We start from the raw sequence: 23,985 nt of genomic DNA, 5'->3' as shown, positions 1-23,985 counted from the left end.
GCAGTCTTAAGTGGACCTGTCCCCGCAGGTGTCCGAGCTCTGATCTTGGTGGGCCTCGAACGCGTCGCCAACTTGGAGCAGCTCATGCAGCTGGAGTTCGGGCGAGGGTTCACGTACAACCGGCCCCTGAGGCTGAACTTGCTGGACCTGGACTACGAACTAGCCGAGCAGCTTGTGAGTGTTTTGTGTGTCTACATGTTGGTCTAGATGCCGCAGGTTGGGGCATCCCAGGATAATACAGTCCGTTATCACCAGGCAAATGGAGGAGAGACTCCTGGGTGGGCAGTTTAACTCATCTGATTCACTAGGGACCTGCTTTGTTGCCACCACACGAGTCCTCGGAAGGGAGCTCTCTGAGGACTGGAAAGACGGCCACCTGGGAGACGGGTGTCCAGGCAGCGTTGCCTCAGAGTGGCCTCTACGTCGTGAACGAGGCGTTTTCCCCTTTATAAGACGGCTGAGAAGATATAACATTGAGATCGACCCGCTCCAAGCCAAAAACAGGGAAGACAAGAGTAGGCAGGAAAGAGAGATCATCTCTGGGTGGAAAGGGGCTTCTGTCGCCTTCTCTTCTAGTTTTCTTTGCTGCAAATGAGGACAGACCATGAGGCTTCCTAATCCCCCTGAGTTCAACCTCTCAGCTGGTGGGTTTAACTCCTGGGCTAGGGGTGAGCCTGGGGGTTTTGGGGTGTGGGCCTGAGTGTTCAACTCAGAGACTCTTTGGCGGAGGCAGCAGTGAACTGCAGAATTCAGTGACTCTGCCCATTCTTTCCTTCCTGCCTTCTTCCTAGGACCGGAGTTAGGATTTTTTTTTTTTTTTTGAGTGGAAGGAGGTTAGTGGACAAATTTTGGACTTGGGAGAGCGTGAAAATTCTAGGAAATTCACTACAAGCAAATGCATTGACCCTCATGAGTTCAGCAGGTGGAAATATGTCCTGGGTGTGCGCTTTCCCACATGAGGCCAGGGGCTGGGCTGGGAGGTCGTGTCCAGGGTGTCTGATGGATGTTGGAGGCCTTGGTGACCAGAGGTTGGGGTGCTCATGGCTCAGGCAGGGACCCCACCCCATGGCCACTCCTAGGCCTTCTCTCAAGGCAGGTACCCTGTTCTGTGACTCTGCCCAGGGCTCAGGGAAAGACATTTGGTCTGCTCTAAAACCCTCTTCCATCCTGGACGTCTGCAAGGGTTTGTTAGGCTTTGCTTTTTGCAGCTTAAAAATGTCTATGTTATACTTAGCAACTGAAGCTTGACTATCTATGCTGGAAACTTTAGAAGTAAGGCCCAGCCTTAGGTGAATATTTTATGAATAGGATGTATTATCTTTGGTGGCTCTTCAGACTCTGTTTGTGACATCCCATAGCATGCTGAAGGCTAAGTCTTCGAGGAAATGCCACTGGGAGTGATGTCATTTCTTGCTGTGAATGCCACATTCCTCAGACTTACGATTTTTTCCTAGGCAGTTACTGAGGGGTGAACTTTGCCTTTTGTCTCGGTAGGACAACATTGCTGAGAAAGCCTGCTGTGGGATTCCCTGCAAATGCTCTGGACAAAGAGGAGACCGAGGGCCCATAGGCAGCATCGGGCCAAAGGTAGGTGGCTTTACCCTCTTTTTCACCTGAGACTAGCTTCAGAGCTGGCACTGCTCCGGCTGAGAGATTTCTCCACTGTCGCAGCAGGGAGATGGAGGGGAAGGAACAGGAATAGCTGTGCTGTAGGACGGGGGGTCTGAGGGGCAGACCCTTCCCCGTGTCTGCTCCTGCTTCCCTTTCCATAGGGTTCAGTTCTGCATTGTAGCTTTATTTTATAAAACCATGTTGAGACCAGGGGCATCATTGACTGGCAGCCTCACTATGATGGTCAGCACGATTCTTTGCATTTGCTTCTAAGTTACGGGACTTCACACAGTATTTCTTGGTAGATCAAGAACCTTAAAGATCCTGATAGAATAATTGCACTGAAATAATGTGTAGAAAGCTGTCACGTTCAAGGGACACCTAACACATGGCTCTACCGCGTGAAGGAGGATCAGGGAGATGCTTAAGTAGGAAACAAAGAAAACCACAGCTCTTAACCAAGGAACTGGTGACTTTGTTCTAGGGCATTCCTGGAGAAGATGGCTACCGAGGTTATCCTGGTGACGAAGGTGGACCTGTAAGTCAACGTTGCTTTATTCCTTAAGTCTTTATTCCCTCCTTGTTCCTTACATGTTGGGACTGAATTGTGGAGTTCATCTGTTTCATTTCCGATCTTTTCCACTGGGAAAACCATGAATTCCTATCTGTCTTAACAACTCGACTCGGAGCTCTGTGCTACAGGAACTGGTCTGATGCATGTGGGTATGAAGTGTAGGTCTTCACTTGTTCCATCTCAGAAGGGGGACAGAGTGGCTTTGGAGACAGAGGGCCACTGGGGATACCAAACCCAGCATCTACCAAATTCAGATACCCAGGCGAGAGGCGAGGGGGGTGGATTGGGGTGCAGGAGAAACCTTGGCAGGATTTTAGGGGTGGCACCCTTTGAGAGGAGTCTCCCCGAGGGCGGTTGGGTTATCAGGAGCCAAGGCGTCCAGTGGGGGTGGGTGGAATCTGCAGCAGGGCCTTTGGGAAGCAGAACCTGTCCCAGAAGTGACTTGAGAGGTTTTTGAGAACCGACAAGGCCCAGCCTTGGGATGGAGATAGAGAGCTCCTGGTGGGGATAGAGAGGTCCTGGGGTGGGGATAGAGAGCTCCTGGTGGGGATAGAGAGCCCCAGTGGGAGGGCTGGAAGGTCGTCCCAGGAAGGACAAAGGTCTGGAAGGACTGGAAGCCACCAAGGTCCCATCAGCAGAGCTGGGTGTCAGCGCTGGGCCTGGACCTCATTGGAGAACTGAAACCAGGGACCACACTGAGGAGCAGCCAGCCTGAGGGCCCTCCACGGGGCCAGTCCTCACCAGATGGAGCCCACCAGGGCCTGCTCGTCCTCTACCCGCCAGGAGGTGCCCTGTGCTGCTGACTGCCCCAGACCGTCTCCCTCCGGGGCAGGGAGCTGCAGGTTCCAGGCCCAGTGCAGCGAGGCTGGAGGCCCGCCTGGCACGTCACCCATCAGCCCCGCCTAATGCAAGCCCTCCTCAAGGATGCCCGCTCGGTGGGCACACTCGACAAGAAGTTCCAACCTGCAGATCCCCTTTGTATCTCCCCACAGGGTGAACGCGGTCCTCCTGGCGTGAACGGCACTCAAGGTTTCCAGGGCTGCCCCGGGCAGAGAGGAGTCAAGGTAGAGTGTGGGTGCCCCTCAGTGTGGGGAGGGGACCCCTGCAGCCCCGCACGTGTGCAGAGGGAGACAGCTCCTCCCAGAGCCTCCTGGGGGAGGAAGATGCCCGCCCGGCTTCTCCATTCAGCACTGGGCAGCCAGTGGCCTCGCATGGAGGCGGCCCCGGGCCTGGCGGGTTCAGGAGCACAGGCCACGTTGGGAGGGGAACCTGAGGTTGGAGAGACAAGTTGCCTGTGGCAATGTGAAGCGACCAGCAGGTACTGACAGGACAGAGAGAACCTGGGCTGGGCAGAGAGAGGGCCAGTGCCCAGAGTCTGTAAAGCCCTGCACCTGGGGGGAGTGAGGGAAATGGGGGGCGGAGCTCGGGAGAGGACTCCCGCGCTGGAAGTTTCTGCGTGTGAAATACTTGGATCAAGGGCAGATGAATCTTCTCCATCTGCTGGAGTTTGGGAGCCCGTGTCAAGGGACCGGCCCCCACACTGCAGGGCTACCAAGGGCCTCCTCGGAGCTCCTGCCCCTGGCCTCAGTGCCCCTGCTCCCGGGGGGCCAACAACACCCACGTACTCAGGTCCAAGCAGGTTAGCCTTGTAATCCCCTTGTGATGGAGAGAAAGCTATCCCAACAGGTGAATCTCTAACACTGAATTTTTAGAGCCCGCGCTTCGTGTTGGGGACGGGGGAGGTCAGCCCTTAGCCTGCTCTGGCCTACCCTCTCCAGCCTCCAGGAAGGAGCTCACTTTCCTTCTTTCCTTCCCTTCCAGGGCTCTCGTGGATTCCCGGGAGAGAAGGTACTTCAGCCTGGTTTTCTTTGTATGTTTAAAACTTTCCCGGTATTCTGCCAGATTTTGCACTCACTTGTGTGTCTTGTCCCCTGACAGGGTGAATTAGGAGAAATTGGACTGGATGGTCTTGATGGTGAAGATGTAAGTGAGTTTCCACTCTTAAGTCCAAACCGCTTGGGCCTGAAGATGCTGGTGACTGATCCATCAGCCTACGGCAGACATTGCGCCAGGAGTGACATTTTATTGTTGTCTTTGGCAGGGCGACAAAGGGCTGCCCGGTACTTCTGGAGAGAAAGGGAGTCCAGGAAGGAGGGTAAGCATATGTCTAGAGTATGGCTGTCCTGGAAAAGCAACAAATATTTCACTCAACGATGATTTCTTTTACTTGTGTATAAGACCGCTTCCTCTGGGCAGCCTTCCCTGACCTCCTCTTGGGGTGCGTTCTTGGCATCTCCTAGGTCCCCTGTCAGGCATGACATATTTATGTTGTCTTTTCTTGTTTGGAGAGTATGTCCCATGGGGCAAGACCTGAGTGTGTTTTGTTGAAATAAGTCCCCACCGCCTGATGTAGCGCAGGTCCCCATAAGTACTTGGGGGTTACCTGAAATGCTTGGGGATAGTTTTACCTTTGTGGCAGATGAGTAAATGGTAAATGCTGCAACATTGTTCAGTTTAAGATCTGTGGTGGGACGGACGCAATTTTGAGGGCGAGATGAAAATGCAAGACTGATTCTCAGGCTCTGCTTGTGGTTCTTATTTAGGGCGACAAAGGACCCAAAGGCGACAAAGGGGAGAGAGGCGATGTCGGGATCAGAGGCGACCCGGTAAGGACGCTGCTCTTCATCACTCATACGGGACTTGAGCCTGGGGAAGGGGGTGTGGGGAGAAGGGATCAGAGGCGACCCGGTAAGGACGCGGCTCTTCATCACTGACGCGAGACTTGAGCCTGGGGAAGGGGTGTGGGGAGGACCGGTAAGGGGCGCGGCTCTTCATCACTCATACGGGACTTGAGCCTGGGGAAGGGGTGTGGGATGCCGGGATCGACCCGGTAAGGGGCGCTGCTCTTCATCACTGACTCGAGACTTGAGCCTGGGGAAGGGGTGTGGGGAGGACCGGTAAGGGGCTCGGCTCTTCATCACTCATACGGGACTTGAGCCTGGGGAAGGGGTGTGGGATGCCGGGATCGACCCAGTAAGGGGCGCTGCTCTTCATCACTGACGCGAGACTTGAGCCTGGGGAAGGGGTGTGGGATGTCGGGATCAGAGGCGACCCGGTAAGGGACGCTGGCTCTTCATCACTGATACGAGACTTGAGCCTGGGGAAAGGGGTGTGGGGAGAAGCGGATTGAAAGGAAGGATTTCACTGTTAAAATTGCTTTAAAGCATGCTGGCAAAATATGTGGTTTGTCCTTTTCTTAGAATTTTGGGGTGGCTAGATATGTCTCTATTCTCTAACTGCAAGATAATTCTTTGCAAAGCCTCTCCTATTAAGACCCAAGAAGCTTCCCTAAAGTGTGGTCTTGGGATGCTTTAAGTTTGGGTTAGAGAAAGAGAAGCGTTTACAGCTTTTCCTGTTTTATGGGGCTATAAAACCTGTCAGCAAGTGACCACCACTGGGCCAGCCTCTTGGGGTCCAGACAGGATGAGGCAAGTGTGAACCTGGCCCCCGTCCTCCCCAGGAGAAGGAACAGGGAGGAAGAGCCATCATCCCCCACCCCATTTGGGGCTCAGAGCGATTGCTGACCCCACAGCAAGCTCTGTCGGGTGGGATGGGCATTACCTGAACGGGATGTGGCTGAAGCACTGAGTTGCAGACGTCACTGCAATTTTCTTGGTACCTGGCCCCCCGCAGCAGTGGCTTTCTGTATATGTGACTTATTCCCCACCTGTGCTCTTTTCAGGGCAATTCAGGACAGGACAGCCAGCAGAGAGGAGCCAAAGGAGAAACCGGAGACATCGGCCCCGTGGTACAGTGCTCTGCACACCTAGACCCTCCCTGCGCTGCGGGCCCGGGGGGCTAGCCTCGTCCTGGGTCATTGCCAGCCCTGGGGGCTGTGGATGGGGGCCTTGAGGCTGTGGGTGCATAAGGTCGAGGTCGGGAGCAGAGAGCCTGGAAGCCAGCATGCGTGCTTGAGAAGGGGTCTCCGAGGGGAACCCAAACAGCCCCTCCCAAGAGGGGCTTCTTCTGGGCGGAGTTTGTGCCCCCTAGATGTTTCCAGAAAGTACACGTCAAGCCAAAGCCTCGTGGGGGGCAGAGGGCACCTGTGTCTGAGGCATCCCTGGCATGGGCGACCGGCCCTCTCTGTATGCACCCCGTCCCCCGGCGTCTTGGGCAGAATTTGAGTTACACAGTCTTCTTTGTGGAGAATCTTACATCAGTTTTCTTTCCCATGCCAGGGTCTCCCTGGGAGAGACGGGGTGTCTGGAGGGCCTGGAGAACCCGGGAAGAGCGTGAGTGTCTCCTGGGGCTTGGGGTGGGGGGGACTTTGAAATATTTGCCTAACTCTGCCAGACTTCCTACTCAGAGCTACTGAGCAACTTTTTATTGGGGGAATTAAGGGATTTTGGAAGCCACCTGTTGCTGCTTCTACATACCCTTTGTCATTATCATTTACTCTTGACCCATCCCGAGTCTGCTTCGCTCCCCTCCCAAAACAGACCAAAGGGTTAGGTCACTCAGTCCTGTCCGGTTTTAGGGACCCCACGGACTGTAGCCTGCCAGGGCCCCCTGTCCATGGGATTCTCCAGGCAAGAGAGAATCTCCCACTGGAGTGGGTTGCCATGCCCTTCTCCAAAACAGACCAAACAGACACTTTAAAAAGTAATAACTTTGCTGCTTTTGACTATTCGGCCAGGCTTTATCCCACTGAATAATTAAAAAATCCAAACAGAAATACAGAAAGAGTGAGGGGATTAGGGGTAGGGAGGCAGACGGGGTGTATGTTTATTTTGTTTGATAATTGTTTGTTGTTCTTCCGCTGCTGTAAGTCAAGCAGTGAATCCAGAGCCAGATTTCCAGTGAAATGCTTCTCACAGCTGTTTTTCCAAGGCATTTCAGAAATGCCTGTTGCAGACCACTCACTGCCTCGTCTTTGTCTTAAAGAATTGCTGAGGTCAGAGGGGGATGGATGATCATTGAGAAGCCATTTGAATGCTTCCAGGGCCCAGGGGGTACCCGGAGCTTGGACCCTCTAGCTGGAAGAAAATGGTCCAGAAGCTTGTGAATCCTTAGTCAGTTCAGGGTGCTGGTGGGTGCCTGAGACAGGTGTTTGCTCAGCATTTTGCTGGGGATGGTGGTGGGGGGGTTGAGACCGGGGCCCCCTCTGCTGTGTCCCCCGGGGAAGTTACACGCTGCGGGATCCACAGTTGGATCACCCAAGGGTGTCTGCTGACGGCAGCTTTTAAAAGAAACAACTCTTACCTGTAAGCAGATGATACGCTATGGGCATCACCTTACTTTTAACGTTCAGCAGAAAACTTAAATTTTGAAAACTGCTCTCTTAGAAGGCTCGAGTGTAATTTTTGAGTAATACTGTTGATCTATACAATGGTAAGCAGTGAGGAAACACTATACTGTTGGGCTGTCCAGCTCTGTGAACAGAGGCAAAACTTGTTTCCATGATGAGCACAGAACTCAGTTGTATTTCTAAGCATGGATAGAAACTTGGGGTTTGAGTTCTGTGTGGTCAAGTTGGGACTTGTTTTGGGAGCTCCCCAAGTGAGGCTCACACTGAGATGAAAGATGTCCTCTCCTGGGCTGCCTCCTGTCCCGTGAGGCCCGAGCACAGGTGACCTCCGGTAATACTCAGGGATGACTGTGAGGAGTGAGCAGATTGTGCCCTGTGGAGGCCTGGCTGCACCTCTCCCACCTGTCCATGGTTCGTCCCTAGACGGAGGCTCAGGTCTTCGCTAGAGGAGCTGCCATTGCAGTGAGTCACGGCAGAGCAGTGGCCCCAGAATATCACCGCACTGGTCCATGGTGGGCAGTGGGCGTGCTTCTTGGGTTGAGGAAGCAGACGGGCCATGCCCGTCACAGGCTGGCTGAAGACAGGCTCTGGAATTCCACCTCCTAACCTCGCAAAGATGTGTCCAGGATGGGTGCCCACCCCAAACCTTTCCACCAAAAAGGAAGAAGTCACAAAGCGGGACTTCTTGGAGCACGCGCAAGCGCGGCCACGGTTATTTGAACTAAGGTTCGCTTCTGGAGCGTCGGGGAAGATGCTGCCAAGTCTTGGGCTCAAACCGAGACAGCCGGGCTTTATAGGTCAGCGCACATGCACTCCGGACACGTTACTTAGCCGAGTGTGTGTTATAGTTGGCCAGGACAGTGTGGAGAGTCTGGGGCTTCCTTCCATTATAATTGCCGTCTTACCTCTCCCTCCAGTTAGGAAAATGCAAGAAAAATAGCCAGGTCGGCATTCCTGTTTTCTTGAAACTGGCTGGGGCCACGTAGCCCGAGGACTCCTTGTTTTGCTTGGCAGGTCTGAAGTCACTCTCAAATCTTCCATTTAGATGATTGACAAGGGCAGCATGGGAGCACAGCTTTCCCTCGGGGAGGGCTGGCGGGTGGGGAAGGTGTCACTTGGTGAGAGTTTCCTGCGGGCCGGTAGGCACAGCGTCTGGCTCCCAGCGGGTGTGGTGAAGGTGCCCAGTCTCCCCCAGTCTCCCCCAGCCTCCCCCTCACAGTTATGTGGTTTCTCCCCAGGGTGGCTTTGGCCGAAGGGGACCAGCGGGAGCTAAGGTAAAGCCTCTACGCCGCCGTCTCCTTGATGTCATCTCCGTATAACTCACTGGGGGCTTCCAGGGGCTGGCCCTCCCGTCCCACCCAGAGCGGGGGACTCTCTTTTTCACCATCGAGGCTTGTGGCTCCAACAGCAGCTTTCCTACCATCTCCTTGAATTTAGCCTTTTCTGCAAAGGCTTGGGAAAATCTTGATGATGCAGTGAGAATGATTATCAGAATGAAAGTGGCTGTGGGAACGGGGGATGGAGGAGAGGGAATGGAAAAGAGGCAGGAGGCCGTGTCCTGGATATCTCCTGCTGGGGATGTGCCCACTTACTGGTCTCGGTGGCTCTGCCTCTCAGCTGTCTCTGTGAGACACGTGTGGGCCGAAATAGCTTCATGTCATGAAGTCATCTTGAGGAAAAGGTGAGATGAGCGGGGCAATCAATTCTAAGGGTGCCAAGTGACAACTGGCTCCGTGTGTCCAATGCCTCTCCCTGGAGCTGCAGTGTTACTTCTGACCCCCCGCAACCACTGGGACAGTTCCCTGCACCCTCCTCCAGATGTGACCGGAGCACAGATGGCTGACCTCTCCCTGCCTCTTCTCTCCTCTCAAAGGGCAACCAGGGCGGCCCCGGCCAGCAGGGCCCTGTAGGAGAGCAGGGGACCAGAGGCGCACAGGTCAGTACCCCGGCATGCCTGCGTATCCTGTGATACGTTCCCAGATGTCTTGCTGTTGTTGTTTAGTAGCTAAGTCGTGTCCGACTCTCGGCGACCCCATGGACTGTGGCCCACCAGGCTCCTCTGTCTGTGGGATTCTCCAGGCAAGAATACTGGAGTGGATTGCCATTTCCTCCTCCAGGGGATCTTCCCAACCCAGAGATCAAACCTGCGTCTCTTGCATTTCCTGCATTGGCAGGTGGATTCTTTACCACTGAGCCACGTCTTGCCGTGTATTTTTTTTTTAATTGAGGTGACAATCAGTTTGCAAAATTGAACACAAAATTTAATCTTTTGAAGGGGCACTGAGAGCATTCCCAGCGTTGCCCAAGCAGCATCTCTATCAGGTTTCAAAGCATGATTATTGTCCCTCAGGGAGACACTGTGCCCGTTAAGCAGTCATGCTGCATCCCGCCCTCCCAGCTCCTGGCAACCACCAATTCCCTTTCTGCCTTGGTGGACTGGCATCTTCGGAACCTTTTATACAAACAGAAGCATTTACCAGGTGGCCTTTTGTGTCTGGCTTCCTTCACTCAACGTTGCGTTTTTGAGGTTTATCCACGCTGTGGCCTGCGCCAGGGAGCCGTTCCTTCCTGTGCAGAGTAACCTCCCGTTGTGTGGGTCCTGTGGTGGTCGTGGCGGGTCACCTCCACGCAGCACTTATGTGGGCATCTTACTTCTCCAGGGTCCGCCTGGTCCCACCGGTCCTCCAGGCCTGATTGGTGAACAGGGCATTCCCGGACCTCGGGTAAGTCTGGCTTGGACCTTGAGTAAGTCCGTCTTGACCCCTCTTTCGCTAAATGGCCAGCATGGATAGCCCGTGTTTCGTGGGTGGTAGGACCCCTCAGCCCAACACTTTCGTAACACAGACCTCAGTTCTCATAGCAACTGGCTCATCCGCCCTGAGGAAGTTAGATATTGTTTTTCTTGGGGCTCTTTGGGCTAAGTCCCAGTGGACATAAGCTGGGTGGGTATCCCTCACTGCAGAAGTCTTAGGGTGGACTCAGGAAGTCAGATGAATCTACTAAGATGCTCAGATTACACCGTACTGCTGGAAATTATTTCTGTGCTTTGATATTCTGTGTAAGGAAATTCCCCTACCCTTAAGTGTGATGTGGAAGGTGGTCCTTAAACTTGCCACCACGGCAGACGTCAGCATCTGTCTCAGCTGTTAGCGATGATGAGCAGAAGCAAGTTGGTGTAGCTGAGGCTGGCCCGGCTGCCCTCACACCCACACTGTGGTGTCCCTGGGGTCTGCTGTGATCCTGAGGGAGCCATCCTACTGTTTGTTAGAGAAAATAGTCGTGACTAACAAAGCGACGAAGAACTGACCCCAGGCTATGTAAACGCCCAGAAGTGTTTTACAGGGGCAGCAGGAACTTCGTGAGAACCGCTATTTGCTTGGGAAGTCTTTCCTCAATTTGAAATCTGATAGATACCTATTTTTAAAGCTTGTGTTTTCTCTAACATATATTTAAGCTCTGATTAGTCAATTCTTTTTTGATGATGCAGAGGTGAGGTGAAACTCTTCAAATAGCAAGCAATACGAACAGCCATCACCACCTGGATTTGCTGGGCCCGGCAGGGTCATTTCTGCCTTGCATTTTGAGGGCTGTGTCCCTTTGTTGATGTATTCTCACTCGATGTTCGAGTGAAGTCAGGTGCTTGTGGGGAGGTGTGGAAAGCGAGAGGAGGGAATGCCACATACAGCTGCATGTTTGTCCCTAGTTGGTAACTCAGGAGGTGACCGTTAATTCCTGGGATGTGTGCACACATGTGAAAAGAGGTCACGCTCAAATTTTAGGTTGACACAGGCCCTCTCCATGCACGTTTGCACGGGGCCTCCAGGGCTGGAAGTGGCAGAGAGCTGCAGGTTCTGACCTCCATGCAGAGGCAGAGTGGGGGCCGCAGGAGGTGGGATTCGGACCCTTTGGCTTTGGAGGGGTGGGTGTCTCACTGCCTGTCTCCCCTCCTCCTGCTCTAGGGAGGCGGGGGAACCGCAGGTGCTCCTGGAGAACGCGGCAGAACCGGGCCCCTGGGAAGAAAGGTTTGTCTGGACAAGGGCAATGCGTGTTTCTGGAGGCCAAGCCGCCCCTCCCCCAAATACCCCATCCTGACTCCCTCGTCTGTCAGTCTGTCCAGCTGCTTGGTGTGCACATCCTTCTCCTCCCCTCTGGTCTCTTCCACCCGCCGCCCCCGCTGACAGCAGCTGGGCCGGGGGGATCACTGTCCCCGCCTCGAGGGTGTGCATGGGCTGTGAGCAGTGGATTGGTGTGTATTCGCATAGCTAGGACACCAGCCACTGCTGGCCTGCCGCATCTTTCCAAGTCTGGGCTCGTGAGGATGGTTCAGGGAGCCCAGGGCACGTCAGCAGCCCCCAGGACTGCCTCCAGACGCTCTGAGTGTTCTCCAGATGGGCCGGCAGCCTCGCTGGCCACACGCAGCTGGTCCAAGGGCCCCAGAGCCCGGCGGCTTTGGGTAACAGCAGCTTGCTGGATGCAGGCTGACGGTCTGTAAGCCCCGGGAAGAGCTGCTGTCCTTCGTCCGAGACGCAGCATTTCTCAGGGAGAGCAGTGAGTTCAGGCAACTCAGACTCACCTCTCTGCCCCGGGTGTGGCCTCGGGGTTTCACTGCTGACTCCATGCAGCCCTCTTTCCTGTGCCTGCCTCTCTCTCCTCCCCGGCAGCCTGTCCCCTTGCTGTGATGAGGGAAAGAACAAGCATGGAAGCCTGCCTGGATTCTCTTCCAGGAGTTCACTCATGAGCCCTGCAATGTAAAAAACTCACTAACCTCAAAATCTAAAAGGTGAAGCTGGCAGCTTGTGACAACCTGCCAGTGACATCACTCAGAGCAAGCGCAGTCCTGAAACCACAGTTTGAGTCGTCTCAGCCCTGTTTCTCATGTCTAGGGTGAGCCCGGAGATCCAGGACCTAAGGGGAGCATCGGGAACCGGGGTCCTCGTGGGGAGACGGTAAGGTCGCCACGTGCATGGGGCCCTGGCTTCTGTCGACTCTGCTGAGATGCTCGGGGAGCAGGGAGTTGGGCCTTGGGCTGGGCTGGGCTTTGTCATTGCCGCTTAGGTTGGTTCCACGCAGAGACAAGCTGCTTCTTATGTTACTGGGGATGTGATTGAAAATAGTGAAACTTGGTGCTTATGAGTTTCAAAATACTTCTTATTTCATTGGAGGGATAGTGTATAAAGGTAGTTTTTCTAGATTTTTTTTTCCTTAGGAGTGAATGTGGCGGTGTCTTGACCCTCGAACCACCTTCATTTCAGGACTTGCAAATGGTTTTCAAGTCCAACTAGATGGAGCTTTTCTGTAAAGAAATAAATGTCCTTGGTTTAAAATGGAGTGAGCTTTGATAAGATCTCAGTTCAGACTGAAACAGTTTGTTTTGAATGAGATATGAACGTGAAAGTGTTAGTTGCTCACTCCTGTCCGACTCTTTGTGACCCCATGGACTATAGCCTGCCAGGCTCCTCTTGCCATAGAATTATCCAGGCAAGAAGACTGGAGTGGTTTGCCATTTCCTTCTCCAGGGGACCTTCCTAACCCAGGGATCAAACCCGGGTCTGCTGCATTGGCAGCCAGATTCTTTACCATCTGAGCCACCAGGGAAGGAATGATATATCCCAGAATGGAAATTCTTACTTTTAGAATTCATTTTAAAAATATTTAAAAATCCTCTAAGTGCTTACTTACAATAATGTTGTAACATATATTTCTATCTAGGGAAAAAAAAATATCTCCAGGACATTGGGGAGTTTCCTAAGATAAGTTATGATACCTAAATACTACATACATGGGCCAGGTTGATTTGACCCGTGATCCCAAAGCTTGACATTATTATTCTTGTGTTTGTAATTTCTCTATAGTGAATGGCAGTTTAAAAATCCATTGCTATTACTTCGTCTCAGAAGCAGAGGGGAAAAATAAGATCAAACTTTAAAAACTACTCAAATCATTGAAAAAAAATCTCTTCTTGTTTCTGTTTCTGTTAATTTGGGGCAACAACTCTTTAGTTGTTTAAAACTGTAAATTAACTAAGGAGCATGTTCTGCATGTGTTTTAGAGGTATTATTGTATATTTCAAGTACATTCTTCTGATTCTTTTGGAATAATGAACAGTGTCCAGTTCAGAGATCCCCCCAGGAGAGAGTGACAGGGACAAATCTCTGAGTATAGGGAGACGGGTTTTGGGAAGAAAGGAAATCTAGAGGTGTGACCTGGAAGGAAGGGAAGGAGCGCCCAGGAGAGGGGAGCAGGGGCTGAGCAGAGAAGACTCAGGAAGGTGTAGGTTGAGCCCCGTGTTCTTTCTTTGAAGTAGAATCAAAGACTCATGGGGCTTCCCTGGTGGCTCAGTGGTAAAGAATTTGCTTGTCACTGCAGGGGATTCGAGTTCAGCCCCTGGGTTGGGAAGATCCCCTGGGGAGGAAATGGCAACCCACTCCAGTATTCTTGCCTGGGAAATCCCATGGACAGAGAAGCTTGTGGGCTACAGTCCTTGGGGTTGAAAAAGAGTCGGACGTGACTTAGCAACTAAACCAACAACAACGAAGACTCATAGATCCATAGGTCAAGGTGACCTTCAAGAGTCCTGTCGACTCTTAAGATTCCCTGGCTCCATGACGCTTTGCTTCTCCATCCAAACAGCATCGTTACCAATAGCTTGTAGCAGTTTTTCACATTGTAGTCCACGAAGCTCACCCGCCTATAGACACGGTCTAGTTCACACTGAAGGGTGGGTGGGTGTAGGAACTTTCCCTGAACTATACCCTGATCTGACGCACTGCTCAGGGCTTTAGACAGAGAAGGTCGTGGAGCGCCTGACATGGGCCCCTGCAGCAATGCTGTCTTTCCGTTCTTTCAGGGAGATGATGGGCGAGATGGAGTTGGCAGCGAAGGTCGCATAGGCAAGAAGGTATTTATCTGCCGAGGAGTCTGGAACTCTGACATGTTGTAGTTTTAAAGATTTATCTCACAAAATTTAATCGTAACATGGTGAACTTTTTCTCTTGGTGACACTGGATCTATTTCTGTTCTGCTTGAGAATAATTTATGTTAGATGATTTTAAGCTGGGACCCAAATATTGAGTCATTTATTTATCTTTTATAGGGAGAAAGAGGATTCCCTGGATACCCAGGTCCAAAGGTAAGCATTCCCCTAGTGGGTAAACATCTTCATTGTTTTGAATGAGTCTGATGGGAGCACGGCTGAAGGTCACTGTATCTTGGGTCCAGTTGTGGGTCAGACACTAACTGAGTGACCCTGGGAAAGACCCAGCTTCTCTAAGACCTTCTTTCATCAGTCAGATGAAGATGACAATATGCACTTGGCATGGCCCTTGTGAGGATTAAATAATGACACTGCAATAAAATATAAACCTTAAGATGCTATAATCTATACACATGGATGTGTGCATGCTGAGTCGATTCAGTCATGTCTGACTCTGTGTGACCCCATGGATAGCAGCCCACCAGGCTCCTCCGTCCACAGGATTCTCTAGGCAAGAACATTGGAGTGGGTTGCCATTTCCTTCTCCAGTAATCTATATAATGCTGTCATTAATGTGAATTCTAAGTTCAATAATGTTAGACTAAGTCTATACTGGTAACTCAGTGGAAAAGTCCATCAAAGTCCAGCCAAATCCATTTGGCTTCCCTGGGTAGTGTGATTCGGAGGTCCCCAGGGACCCTCAGTTGGACTTGCCACTCCAGAGCTTAATGTGCTGCTTCCTGGCTGTCTTCCCAGGGCAATCCTGGTGAGCCAGGGACAGACGGACCACCGGGACCCAAAGGCATCAGAGGCCGAAGGGTAAGTTTGCCTGCCCCTTGGCCGAAGGTGGAGAGCCAGAACCTTCGTGGCGGCAGGCCTGAACCCTGAAGACTCCATTGCTTCTTTCAGAGTTACCCTTCTTCACCTGTGACCCGGCTGGAGATTGTGGGGGGTGGGAGTAGAGGAGCCCTAACCCTGGGCTGACGTCCTCCTGACCCCCTGCAGCTGTGTCGGTGCTGTCTCCCTTTGGTTATGCTCCCCTGCAGGGAGGCCTGGAGGGCCCCCTCCTCTGATACATCTCGAGGGTCACTAGTCCACGGTGCACTCCATGCATGGCACCAGGGGACTCAGAATGAGTGATGTTGAAAGTCTGTGTGGACACAGTCATTGGTCATGCCCATTGGATGTTGCAGACACGATTTCATGAGACACACAAAGTGCTCACCAGGGTTCCAGGCTCGGGTCGAGCAAGGCTGAGACCCTGTATTCCCTCGTCTCCCCATTGTGCTAAGGCTCCTCTTTCTTAAGCTACTTTTTGTTGTGTGTTTTTCTCCCTAGAGGATATTTACTCATCCTCTAAAATTGCACTGAGTCTTGAATTAGCAATTTGTGACCTAGAAACAGGGAAAGGCGTCTAACAGGTATTTTTAGCTTAAAATCCAGTTAAATTCATCATCATCATCCAGTTAATTTGCTCAGTGAGGACATTCAAACTAGATCATATACTACTCACGATGGAGTCTGAAAACACTGGATTGGTTCTCTACATTTGAAGAGTGAGCTCACGATCTGTCAGTTCCTGATTTCTTGCACATCCATTGTGGTCTTATTAAAGGTTCCAGCATCCTCTCCCCTTGACCTGCCAGAGAACAGAGTTTGGGGAGATGCACTCTGTTTTGCTAGGGCCACTTGTCCCCACACTGAAGGCCTCTTGAAATGAAAGATTCCTCTTGGTGATGGGGAACGTCGGACAAGATCACATCTACCACCCCGTCCAACTGTAGGAACTGAGAATTCTCCCTTTTCTGTCACAACTGAGCCATGTGTATTCTGCTTCTAGGGAAACTCGGGACCTCCAGGGATAGCTGGACAGAAGGGAGACCCCGGTTACCCAGGGCCATCTGTAAGTACCTACCCATTCCCAGTCGAGCTGCCTGAGGGCTGGGAGCCTTACACGTGGTCCTTGAAGACTTTCCACTGTCTCCTTTCCTTACGAAAGAGTTGTCTGCATTTTTGTTGTTTATTTGGCTTTTAACCAGTTCCCTTTTTGATATCACAATGAAGAAAAGAGTTTTTGAATTTTAGAGTACCAAGACAATGGTAAAGCAAATTTCATGCGAAATTCTGTAATCCAGGGTGTATTGTAAGTTGCCTTTAAAATTTCCTAGTGTAGGTTTTGAGGTTTGTGTAGAGGGCAAAGAAAAGTAAACACATCTAAATACCTCTTGATTGCATCTTGAGGAAGTTTAGTAGAGATCTCGGTTTGGAGGAGACTCCCTTTGGGCTATAAAGTCCCCAAGGGGTTCATAGTTGAAACTCCACTAGTGACCTGCCACCTGGAACCGTGAGGGCGACCTTCTCCAGCCCTTAAACATCCTTCATTACAAACGTCTTTGTTTCCTTGCTTGAATTTCTCCTGGTACTGTCTTCTGACATTGAAATTGATGAAGTTCAAAGAAGAGTGGGGAAGATAAGGCAGGAAGGAAAATAATCCCTGAAAGAACATGTTGAAGGGTTGGGCTGGTTGAACCAGGAGAAGAAGGCAGAGTCAGGGGTTTAACTGAGGGGAGTATTTAATGGGCGATGGTTAGTCCAGTGACGGTGAGAGGCGAGCAGGCACAGCTGGACGGAAAGATGCTGGCTAGCCCACGAGAGGACAGCCTGACCCTCGGCAGCCACACACTGGGATGAGATGTCGAGGGCAGCCGTGGGTGTATCCTGGGGGTGGAATCCAGCCAGGATGCTTGGACCTGGAGCCTCACAGTAGCTCTCTTGACTTCCGGGTGTCCCTCCTGCGACAGGACGTGGGAAGCTAGGGGCAGAGTCGGGGGGGAAGGCAGATCTGTTCTCCTTGGGGAAGTGGCATTTAGACTCAAGCTCGAATGTGTGGTTTACCCTGATTGGTGATGAGCATCCTGGTTTTCAGGACGCAGGGCTGATAACCTCAACTGGAGATACTTCTGTCTCTCTTTCGCTCCTGGAGCAGTTAAGTCAAATTTAGAGGGAGAGCCTGTGAACGATCAAGGCCGGCCAGGGACCACCTCACTTCCTCTGGTGTGCATCCATGGGCCCGGGCTCTTCCTCTGCGGGACGCTCCACACCTGCACGTGTGCGAGGTCTCGCCCGTCCTTGTTTTGCAGGGTTACAAAGGCAGCAGAGGCGACTCAATGGACGTAAGTTGCATGCGTGCTGCATGAGCCCTTGCCCTGTGAGCCTCCTGTCCGCCTTCTTACGTCTTCTCTCCTTCCCTTTTTTAGCAATGTGCGCTGGTCCAGAGCATCAAAGATAAATGCCGTAAGTACGCTATTTTCTGCTGTCTGCACCGCGGTTTTATTCTTGTGTGTGGAATCTTGCATGTGGAAGCCCAGTGGACGTGGCTTTCATGCTCCTCTGTTCTTTTCCAGCTTGCTGTTACGGTAAGTTATCTCGATGACTGGATTTCCTTCTGAGGGAAGCAGAAGTCCCCTTTTCTGGTAAGTAGTGTGTCTGTGAACCTCCCTCCCCCACTTCCCACAGGGCCCCTGGAGTGCCCCGTCTTCCCGACGGAGCTGGCTTTCGCCTTGGACACCTCAGAGGGGGTCACCCAGGACAGGTTCAGCCAGATGAGGGAGGTGGTCCTCAAGATTCTGGACGACCTGACCATCGCCGAGAGCAACTGCCCGAGGGGGGCCCGCGTGGCCGTGGTCACTTACAACAACGAGGTTACCACGGAGATCCGCTTTGCCGACTCCAAGAAGAAGTCCGTCCTCCTGGACAAGATCAAGAACCTGCAGGTGTCGCTGACCTCCAAGCAGCAGAGCCTGGAAACCGCCATGTCCTTTGTGGCCAGAAACACGTTTAAGCGTGTGCGGAGCGGGTTCCTGATGAGGAAGGTGGCGGTGTTCTTCAGCAACAAGCCCACGAGGGCGACCCCGCAGCTCCGGGAGGCTGTGCTCAAGCTCTCAGATGCTGGGATCACACCCTTGTTCCTCACAAGCCAGGAGGACCGGCAGCTGATCAATGCCCTACAGGTCTGTGTTCCGGGCATCCTGGGCTCTGAGAAGGCACTCGGGCACTTCCGTGCCCAAATCTGGGGCCAGTTTGCACCCTATAGCTTCTCAAAGTGTCTAGATGAGGCTGGTATCTAAGCTGGGATTTCTGGAACATCCTGATGGCTCTGGACATCCAAGTGCCTGTGACTTATTCCCACCGGGTCCCTCCTTGAATCTTGGAAGAGACGCTCCCAGGCTGACCCTGGGAGCCCTCCCTCCCCTAGGGACATCAGCGAGCCAACCCCCAGAATGCATCCCTATTCAGGCGTTTCTCAGCCATTGTTAATTGCCATCTAACAATTAAACAAGTCATTTAAACAAATAACACGGAAGCTTTAGCTTCTGCCTGTGAAACAGCTAAGCACTCCCTTGTCATTTGCTTAAATAACTTGTATAATTGTTATAATGATAGATAATATATAAAATAATTAATCAATTATTGATCCATCAATAATGATCAATCAATCAATATATAAAATCAGTTGATCAGTTGATCAATTTAATTAGTCTTTGCTCAATGCCAATCCTGGTTGTGCTGTCCAGGATGGGTGAATGATGGTCAAGAAGGGAAACAGCGGGACCAGGATCTTGGCTCTAGTTTTAATTCAGTCACCTTCTGGCTTCAAGTCACTGAGAGTAACATGGCCCTCCCCTTTATCTCTCTGTAGCTCAGGTTTCTCAGCTCCAGAGGGGTGAACTGGTCTCTAACATCTTCCTTTCCAAACCAAGTAGTCTATGGTTTTATCACTGCCACATCAGCCAGGGAGAGTTGGGTCACTGGTGCCATCTCTCAGGGTTTGTTCTGCCAAACTTCAGGCCAGTTTGAGCACCAGGTATTGGGTTGGGTCTCTGCCTTTGGTTTACCAGCTGTATGTTCCTATCAGGGTCTCATGTATGTACATCTCCCCTTATGAGGGCCAAGTGATCCAGAACCTTGCATGTTCCTTTTTACCTGTTTGTTTATTGGCCTCACTGGGTCTTTGCTGCTGTGCACGGGCTCTCTCCAGTTGCAGTGCTTGGGCTTCTCACTGCAGTGGCTTCTCTTGTTGCAAAGCACGGGCTCTAGGTGCACAGGCTCAGTAGTTGTGGCACACAGGTTTCGTTGCCCTGAGGCATGTGGGATCTTCCTGGTCCAGGGATTGAACCTGAGGCCCCCTGCACTGGCAGGCGGATTCTTAACCGTTGGACCGCTAGGGAAGTGCCACCACGCATGTTTCTCAAAAGGATAGTTTCAGGCAGTCAGTTATTCATGCATTCAATTATTCACAAAATAAATCATTACTGATGGTGTGTCAGAGACTGTGATTGGCAGGACTTTTAAAATCTTCTGGAAGTGATTGCTTGTTTTGTTGTTAAAGCCCTTTCTGGACCTGGGCACATGAAAGAGGGATGGAGCCAATGTTGGCTAGTTGCTATTATTGTTGCTAGAAATAACAGTTAACATTGAGGACCCTGCTGTTTGCTGGAGACTATACCAGGCACTTAAGCTTCATTACCTAATTTAATCCTCCAAATAACTTCATGGGAATCTACCATTAATCCCAGATTGCAGCAGAGGAAACTGAATTCCAGAGAAGTTAAATAGCTTTGCTTCAGGTCCAGCAGAGAGTGCAGGAGAGGGGTTTGAACTCCAGCTCATCTCGTTGGAAGAAAACCTGTGCTTTTCTATTATAATCAGTGCCTTCCTTCCTAACCCCACTTCCTAAGAAAGAGAAGCTATTGGGGGGTTATTTAATTGATGTGACTCTAATGTTTTCTTCAGCTGTATTCTCAAATGGTAACGTCCAGTATATTCCTCCTGAACATTTCTTTTTGTTTAAACCAGATCAATAACACAGCGGTGGGACATGCCCTTGTCCTTCCTGCTGGCGGAGACCTCACAGACTTCTTGAAGAATGTCCTGACGTGTCACGTCTGCTTGGGTAAGGTGCTTCTCCAAGAGGAAAGCCTGTCCAGCGGCAATTGCAAAACACACCATCCACAGGGGGACACTGAGTGAATAATCACCATCTGTACAAAAAGCCTGAGTTAAACGAAGATTCACGTGGCCCTGTATTTACCGGTGTAAATGCTGCATATGTACTTTCCATGCCTGAAGCGGACTCGCCCCAAACAGAGCCTGTCTCTGTTAGGAGAGCGTTGGGTTCCATAGGTAATAAAGGAGTAAGTGGGCTCTGCTTCTGTTTTGACCTTGGAGTCCAGAAATTAATAATCTGGCTTTGTGACTTTCTGGAAAACACTCTTCAAGGAGTGGCAGAGAAGTAAGGTGTTTTTCTTCCCTTCTCCGCCCTTCTGACTCTTGCATTATGCCAAAAGTGTTCATTGCTTAGTCGTGTCTGACTCTTTTTGACCCCATGGACTATAGCCTGCCAAGATCCTCTGTCCATGGGATTCTCCAGGCAAGAATACTGGAGTAGGTTGCTATGCCCTTGTCCAGGATCTTCCTGACCCGGGGATCGAACCCAAAGCCATATTAAAAAGGATTTTAGCTTGCTGATTAGTTTCCCCTGGTAAGTGTTAATGCTAAGTCACTTCAGTCGTGTCCGACTCTGTGCTACCCCATAGACGGCAGCCCACCAGGCTCCCCGTCCCTGGGATTCTCCAGGCAAGAACACTGGAGTGGGTTGCCATTTCCCTCTCCAGTGCAGGAAAGTGAAAAGTGACGGTGAAGTCGCTCAGTTGTAAGTGTTAGGTGATGAAAACTGAAATCTGGCCACGATAATGTCAGCAAGGTATACATAGTTGTACATTATGTGACAATTTTAATGACCCCAGACCCTCTGCAGACTGACGTGCAGTTTCTCACTCTGAGAGTGACAGAATAAACAGGCTGCCATGCTTCTTTCTAGACATCTGCAACATTGACCCATCCTGTGGATTCGGCAGCTGGAGGCCTTCCTTCAGGGACCGGAGGGCAGCAGGCAGTGATGTGGACATCGACATGGCTTTCATCTTAGATAGCTCCGAGTCCACCACCCCGTTCCAGTTCAACGAGATGAGGAAGTACATCGAGTACCTGGTCCGACAGCTGGATGTGAGCCCAGACCCCAAGGCCTCCCAGCACTTTGCCCGCGTGGCGGTGGTGCAGCATGCGCCCTACGAGGCGGTGGACAACGCCAGTGTGCCGCCTGTGAAGGTGGAGTTCTCCCTGACCGACTACGGCTCCAAAGAGAAGCTGCTGGCCTTCCTTGGCAGCAGGATGACCCAGCTGCAGGGGACCAGGGCTTTGGGCCGCGCCATCGACTACACCATTGAGAACATCTTCGAAAGTGCTCCCAACCCCCGGGACCTGAAGATCGTGGTGCTGATGCTGACGGGCGAGGTGCAGAAGCAGCAGCTGGAGGAGGCCCAGAGAGCCATCCTACAGGCCAAGTGCAAAGGCTACTTCTTCGTGATCCTGGGCATTGGCAGGAAGGTGAATGTCAAGGAGCTGTACAGCTCTGCCAGCGAGCCCAACGACGTCTTCTTCAAGCTAGTGGACAAGTCGACCGAGCTCAACGAGGAGCCCCTAATGCGCTTCGGGAGGCTGCTGCCATCCTTCGTCAGCAGTGAGTCCTGTGTGCCCTTGGTTTGGGAATGATAGCTGGTGTGCCCACGTCGACCTGTCCATTCGTTCAGCCGGTGTCTATTGGCATCTCCCACGTCCCAGACACACTGGTAGGAGCTGGGGTTGCAGTGGACATAGATGGGAATCCTGCCTTCTTCCACTTGTTTGTTCAACCGGACTTGACTGGGCTTCTCCCAGCCACAGGCTGTGCTCCTGGGGGCCAATGGTCGAGGCGGGCACGGGGGTCAAGTGCACATTTATTACGCCCGACCCTAAGCATGCTGGTCACACTGAAGTGTGTCCCCTGGGGGACCAGGGAAGCTTCTAGAAGGAGCAGAGTTGATCTGATCTCACCCCCCAATCCCACACTTGGCTGCTTCCAAGCCTTTGCTGTTGTGGCTCTCGCTCGTTGAAATGCTCTCCACCCTGCTTTAGCAGTGAACCCACGTTCATCTTCAGAAATTCCCTCCATGTGCCCCTTCTCACTGGGGTGCTCCCCACGCCCAAGGCTTGAGCATCATTAATCTGGATGCTGTACTTACTGCATCTGTTACATGGCCTCTTGTCATTCATTCCTGGATCTGTGGTCCCCGTAGACCACACGTCCTGGGGGAGGTGTAGCATTCACCACTGCCTTGTCCAGAGTCAGCACAGGAACGTCTTACAAACAAGGGAGCTTTATAAAGTATACTCTGCACCACCCCACCCCACCCCCCATAAAATTTTAGGGAAAAAAAATGTAAAGCAAAGCTGGGCTGGCAAGTTCACGCAGGGGTCACTATTTCTGTCTTCAGAAGTTTAAAAACAGAAGCTTCCTTAAATAGCATTGAGAAAATGTTGACAGTAATGTCAGCATTGTAAATGTTGATTCTAATCTGACGTTCAAGAGCTTGGAGCTTACTTAGCTCTGCACTTGATTTCTCCTCTACTCCTGTCTTCCTGCACACTGAGTAAATGTCACCTTTAACCTAATCACCCAAATATCGCCAAATAGAAGATACTGATTTAAGGTGCTTTATGGACTGAGGACCGTTACGCTTCATGTTTCAAATCACTGGATTTAGATCATCTGGAAGAATGAATTGATTCAACAAGTGTTTATGGACTACCTACTGTGTGATCCATTTAACTCCTTAGCAGAGTAATTTTAATTTGCGTGTGGTTCACATGCACTTAAATTTTTTTTTCCCTCTAGGTAAAGATGCTTTCTACCTGTCCCCAGATATCAGGAAACAGTGTGATTGGTTCCAAGCAGACCAACCGGCAAAGAATCTCGTGCAGTTTGGTTACAAACAAATGTAAGTGATGATAAGAAGTGTCTCAGAAGCGAGAGTGCTAGAGGGCACGCACAGGTCCTTTAGCCAAAACATAACTTTATGGGGTGAGGATGCTGAAATCCAGAAAATGGGACTTCCCAGAGGTCACGTGGAGCATTTCCGGAGAAGAATCTGTCGTCTCCATTGGTTTTTGCTGTGTAACGAACTACCTGAAGCTTAGTGACTGACAATAACAACTGTTTAATTTGCAATTCTGTGGGCTGGCGGGTTTTGTTTGGGCTCAGCTGGGCAGTTCTTCTGGCCTCGAAGGGGCTCACTTAACATGCTTGTGATCAGCTGCTGGTCGGCTGTGGACTGATGGTCTGGGGTGGTCTGACATGGGTCACTTGTCTCTGCTCTGTGTGGCAAGCCTGGATTTGTACCCAGGGAGACTGGGCAGGGTTCCAAGAGAGATGAAAGTGGGCAAGCCCCGCTGAGGTCCAGGCTGGAACTGGTGCACTGTTCCCTATGCTCTGCTCCACTGGCCAAAGCCAGCCTTGCTAGATTCAAGAGTAGTGAGCTGGACCTGTTGGGGAGACCTGCCACATCACATTGTTAAGAGCATGGGTACAGAGAAAGGTGGGCCTTTGGGCCATATGTCCCAGCAATCTAACCAGTGTGCAAT

The 23,985-nt window shown here is 51.6% G+C and overlaps 1 protein-coding gene across 1 annotated transcript in view; it reads left to right on the top strand.

Annotated features, from left to right (window-relative positions):
• COL6A3 (collagen type VI alpha 3 chain) overlaps positions 1–23,985 on the top strand; it is a 91,027-nt gene that overhangs the window by 48,798 nt on the left and 18,244 nt on the right. Inside the window, exons 15-40 of the mRNA XM_059885240.1 lie at positions 29–174; positions 1,495–1,587; positions 2,096–2,149; positions 3,178–3,249; positions 4,007–4,033; positions 4,124–4,168; positions 4,287–4,340; positions 4,789–4,851; positions 5,928–5,993; positions 6,424–6,477; positions 8,732–8,767; positions 9,367–9,429; positions 10,154–10,216; positions 11,453–11,515; positions 12,377–12,439; positions 14,341–14,391; positions 14,587–14,622; positions 15,223–15,285; positions 16,307–16,369; positions 17,607–17,639; positions 17,724–17,760; positions 17,871–17,882; positions 17,983–18,476; positions 20,323–20,419; positions 21,347–22,045; positions 23,240–23,342. Coding sequence (XP_059741223.1) covers positions 29–174; positions 1,495–1,587; positions 2,096–2,149; positions 3,178–3,249; positions 4,007–4,033; positions 4,124–4,168; positions 4,287–4,340; positions 4,789–4,851; positions 5,928–5,993; positions 6,424–6,477; positions 8,732–8,767; positions 9,367–9,429; positions 10,154–10,216; positions 11,453–11,515; positions 12,377–12,439; positions 14,341–14,391; positions 14,587–14,622; positions 15,223–15,285; positions 16,307–16,369; positions 17,607–17,639; positions 17,724–17,760; positions 17,871–17,882; positions 17,983–18,476; positions 20,323–20,419; positions 21,347–22,045; positions 23,240–23,342 — 2,650 coding nt within the window. The remainder of the gene's footprint in view (positions 1–28; positions 175–1,494; positions 1,588–2,095; positions 2,150–3,177; positions 3,250–4,006; positions 4,034–4,123; positions 4,169–4,286; positions 4,341–4,788; positions 4,852–5,927; positions 5,994–6,423; positions 6,478–8,731; positions 8,768–9,366; positions 9,430–10,153; positions 10,217–11,452; positions 11,516–12,376; positions 12,440–14,340; positions 14,392–14,586; positions 14,623–15,222; positions 15,286–16,306; positions 16,370–17,606; positions 17,640–17,723; positions 17,761–17,870; positions 17,883–17,982; positions 18,477–20,322; positions 20,420–21,346; positions 22,046–23,239; positions 23,343–23,985) is intronic.

This window comes from Bos taurus, chromosome 3, assembly GCF_002263795.3.
Source record: "Bos taurus isolate L1 Dominette 01449 registration number 42190680 breed Hereford chromosome 3, ARS-UCD2.0, whole genome shotgun sequence".
Lineage (NCBI taxonomy): Eukaryota > Metazoa > Chordata > Mammalia > Artiodactyla > Bovidae > Bos > Bos taurus.
This window is presented reverse-complemented; position numbering and strand designations above follow the sequence as displayed.